The sequence below is a fragment of the Sipha flava genome, unplaced genomic scaffold (genome assembly GCF_003268045.1).
Source record: "Sipha flava isolate LNK unplaced genomic scaffold, YSA_version1 18607_pilon_pilon, whole genome shotgun sequence".
Lineage (NCBI taxonomy): Eukaryota > Metazoa > Arthropoda > Insecta > Hemiptera > Aphididae > Sipha > Sipha flava.
In genome coordinates this window covers 1-4,435 of record NW_020272359.1, presented here as the reverse complement: position 1 = coordinate 4,435, position 4,435 = coordinate 1, and the positions used below count along the sequence as shown (strand labels likewise).

Below are 4,435 nucleotides of genomic sequence, written 5' to 3'. Positions count from 1 at the left end.
AAACTACTTCATTGACATTATTAATATTAGTATTTTAGTTATTGACTAGTTACGCGCGAAAAAGGTTTGAGTGGTCGTCGAGTCCCAAGCTTGGGACTGTTTCGACTTTACCTTTTTTTCCTAACCAACCCTTTCATCGGGCTATTCCTAAAAATTGTCCACTGTAAGGGCGAGTGTTGTTCACCACTCTATCCGTTGTTCGAGTTCGTGTTCGATTAAGTTAAAAATTAATTCAATAAATTTCGTTAACTTAACTCGTCTCCAATTAACAATCCAAGTTGATTACAAAAAAAAAATTTATATTTAAATCCAGTGATGAGATAGGGTCGCTTATATCTATTTTATAGGAATTTTACAATTTCTTTTTCGTTTTTCAATCGTTTATTTATTTTCATAATAATAATAATAATAATAATAATAATAATAATTATAATAATTATAGTCACAATGATGAGTTATTACAAAAAAATATACATTAAATAAATAAAAACAATTACAAAACATATTTACATATTATTTACATATTTACAAATTAAATATTTACAACTGTTGCAGCAGTCCGTTTACGCGGCGCTACAACCTGACTGGTAAATTCATTCTTCGTCCACCAGGTGCACCCCAGATCGCGCGCCACGTGGGTTAGCTGCACCACACCGAGGGGTGCTCTGAACTTCTCCCGCCAGCAGTGGCGGACAACTTCCCTGGCGATGGAGTCGGCCAGATTCATCGTCCACCGTTCGATTATCATGCTGTAGAAGTTCCGGGTCAGCGTTGCGCCCGGGAACATGTTCTGCATTTAATGTTTTTCATGCAGCTGTGCCCGGAACTCCTCGTACGCCTGCGGTTTATTCTTGGCTTCCCCCACGAAGAACATTTCCAGACTGCAAGTGAAACGAAAAAAATTATTAGAAATCCGTCGTCGATCTCGAACGACCGTAGCGCTACTCGGCGCAGATGAACTCGTCCATTAGCTTTAACTGCTCGACCGCGACCACCGCCTGGTGCTGACGGATGGCCGTGGTCGAGCTGCCCATCTGGTAGTGTCTCCGTGCGGTGTCCTCCGTGTGCTGCAGCGCTGCAGCAACCTGGCCCGCCACCGCCGGTCCGTGATCGACCGCCGACGTCTCCAGCTGATTTCGCAGCCAACCACCGGACACTTTCACTAAATCGCCGTCTGGGTACCGGAAGTCCTTCTCCCGGATGGCGGTGGTTAGGAGGTCAAAGATCTTGTTGACCTCATGCCCGGTGTTGGTGACGAAGAAATTGTCGACGGCCACGTTATCCACCTTGCGGCGTAGCAAGTAGTAACTGAAACAAAAAAAAACCGAACCGGAGATTAGCTTACGTCGTCGTCGCGAACGGATAACGCGCGTGCACTACTTACCGGTCCACGAACTCGGCGGTAGCCGCATCGAGGACAACGATGGCCGGCCGTTTGTCCCCAAGCTTATGTTTGGCCACCCAAATGACGAACGTCCCCTCTTCGTTTCTCTGGGCGGCCAGGTACTCCGCCACCATCAGATGCTGGACCACCCCCACCCGGTGCTTGCCGTCGAAGATGATGATCGCGCACAGGGAGGTGGTCACCTGACGCCACAACTTGGAGATCTGTTGAACAAAAACGATTGTATTACACGTATCCCATACGAATGACTAATGATCGCTTACCTTCACGTTGGTCTTTCTCCCGTCGACAACCCTCGCTGCGACGTCCACCTTGGCGGAGCACTTGCTGAAGTGTTCTTCAAGCGCGCCGAGCTTCTCCGACAACACGGCGCGCATTTTGGCGACCAGCCCGTAAATGGCCGACATCTCGACCGTGTTCCTGGCCTCCTCCGTTTTCCGATTGAAGATCTCCTGGGTAGTGATCTTCCCCGCGCCTTTGTAGTGGACACTCGTACGTGCATGCTGTACGTCATGCGGTCCACTAGTCCGGAATCAGGCCCCACTCCGGACTGGTCGCGGGGAAAGGAGGAGTCACGGTATATGAATATCGTCGTGGCCTTCAGGAACACTTGCGGATAACCTTGAAGTAGGCCACTTGGGTGGCCGCCGTCATTCCACATTCCATTCTCCTGCGAAACGAAAAAAAAACCGTTACAACGGGTTCCAGTGCGACAACATCGCGCGTGTCACTTACTTCTCCAGGTACTGTATAATCAGTTCCGGCTCCTTGAGGAGCCGGGACCACGAGTCGCCTTTGGGGTTTTACGCACATGTTGTGGACTTTGCCACCTTGGTCCCCCTAGCCCACCCGTTGTGGTTCCCCTTCCTACTGTGCCAGGATTCTGCTTGTGCGTTGACGTCGGCACCTATTACCACGTCCTCCCCGATCCTGCCAAGAATGTGCCCTTTCTGTAAAGAACCTAACCGGAATGCTGTACTTAAAGTACGCCGAAATCATAGTGATCTCCTTGCCCCCTTTCTTCCTAATCGTAGCCACCGCGATGTACCTATCCGTGAGTTCCCTAATGGCCATGACTTCAATGTCGTCGCTAAGGATAACAATTGACGCCTCTGCCTTGTCCCTCCCGTTTGCCATGACCCCCTAGAAGTCGAAGCCGTGTAACCTACCTGACTCTAATGGTGGCTCCTGTAAAAGAAGTACCTCTACCTTCTCCTCTCTAAAAAATTCGAACAGCTGAAGTGGGACAGCCAGTTGGCCGTTCATATTCAACTGTACGACGGAAATTTCGAAATTCCCCCACCTATTCATTTGGAACGTACGAGGTTCCTATCACGGTAGCTCTGGCTACCCCTTCCCTGACTCTGCAACCCCTGTGCCTGGCCGTGAAACCCAACCCGCAGTTGAAACACCTCGGCTTCTTATCTTTCTCCTTGCACTCATTCATCCTGTGCCCTTTCTTCCTACAGTGCCCGCATACTGCCTCTTTCCTAAGACACTTCTTTTCCTGGTGCCCGAAGCCCTGGCACTTGTTACACTGAGTAACGTCTACCCACTCCCTCACCTTGCTCAAACCATACCCTATGTACAGCCTCTTGCCCTCTAGCCTCCTGAAAACCACTGGAGAGACCTCACAAACCCAGTTTGTTAATCTGCTTTCTTTCGGGCCCGTCTGGAAGATGGGCTTGATCAAACCCTCGCTCTCCTCCTCCTCTATCCCCAAACTTGGATTTTGTGTTAAAATCGCCCTTGGTATCTCCTCCTTACGCAACTCCCTTTCCACATCGAAAATAACAACCTTCGGCCATCTGGGCTTTCCCTCCAGGACCTCAACCTTCCCCTCCTTCATAAGGTCTCTTAGCGCCCCTTCTGTCCTCGCGTCGCCAGGAATCAATCTTAAATCCCCCCTTGGTAAAACCGAAGTTTTGCTCACCTTGGGAGCACCCACCTTCCTACAATCTCCGACCACAAGCTCTTTTTGACCTCTCCCAATCCTTTTTCCCCCCCCCGGACTATGAAAGATTTCGGGAGTTCCTTCTTCCTTAGCGCTTCCTTTTTTCTATCCTCACTCTCCCTGTCTGCCTTCACAACCCTCCTACCTACCACTGTGGTAAATTGATTGGTGTCCTTCTCGGACCTGGCGACTGGTAACTCCTCACATACCTTCAAATCCTTCATCCTTACCAACTTGGCTGGTAATTCCCCTGCCTTGTTTTCCTTCTTCCTCCTCCTTTTCCTCTTGATCTTGGTTGGGGGGGCTCCCCCATCTACCTCAATCTCTACCTCAACCTCTGTTTCCTTTTCTACCTCTCTTTCTTTATCTTCTCCCATGGGGCTGAAACCCGCCTTGAGGACCTCCGCCAAATTACGTCTATTCTCCTCCAGACTACCCTCCAACCTGGCGTTCTCCTCTCCTAGTTTCAATATCGCCTCTTCCAGTTTCGCCATAGCCTCCTCCATCTCTGTCGCTGCCGTTATCGTCAACCTCTTGTTCTCCCTTTGGCCTGAGATCAGGGCCCCCAGTCTCCTAATCTGTTCCAACCCTAAGACGCTGATCCTCTTTCCCTTATTTTCCTCCGACACGATGCTTTCCTCCGATGCCACTCTCCTCTTTTTCGTACCTGTCCTTTCCGCCTCCTCCATTGCGACCTCTCCCATCCCTAACTGTTGCCTAGCCTTCTAAGCCCCTTAACCTCCCTTATTTAAAAGGACTTACCTCGCGTACTCCGGTCTACTTCGCCTTCTCGGCTTATACAGGCCGACTCAAAATCGACACCGGCCCGTTCGCGTTGTCGTGTTATACGCACAGATCGCGGTGGTCGCGCACTTTAGCACCTGTTGAACCTTGGAGCTCACGCACTTTTGAACGCTAGCTCGATCTACCCGGGTAGAGTGGAACCGACGCTCGCCCCGCCTACGACGCCGCCGCCGCCGGTGATGACGTGGCGATCACGCGTACCCACGCGCGAATGACGCCGTAAAACTCCGATCTGTCGGCTCCTCTGGTTCCTCGAGTTTTCCTCCGATTTC

The 4,435-nt window shown here is 50.5% G+C and overlaps 1 protein-coding gene across 2 annotated transcripts; it reads right to left on the bottom strand.

Moving 5' to 3' along the window:
• Positions 1 to 513: 513 nt before the first annotated feature.
• On the bottom strand, positions 514 to 4,409 carry LOC112681120. 2 transcript variants are annotated; one of them, XM_025551387.1, is made up of 4 exons: positions 4,122 to 4,409; positions 1,669 to 2,075; positions 1,385 to 1,608; positions 514 to 1,308 (listed from the first exon to the last, which is right to left on the bottom strand). In XM_025551387.1, exons 2-4 carry the CDS (start codon positions 1,810 to 1,812, stop codon positions 942 to 944), a joined length of 735 nt encoding a protein of 244 aa, XP_025407172.1. In that variant the 5' UTR covers positions 1,813 to 2,075; positions 4,122 to 4,409; the 3' UTR covers positions 514 to 941. The 2 variants fall into 2 exon arrangements, with proteins under 2 accessions (XP_025407172.1, XP_025407173.1); XM_025551388.1 differs by lacking the exon at positions 4,122 to 4,409 and adding an exon at positions 2,141 to 2,691.
• Between the last annotated feature and the right edge of the window lie 26 nt (positions 4,410 to 4,435).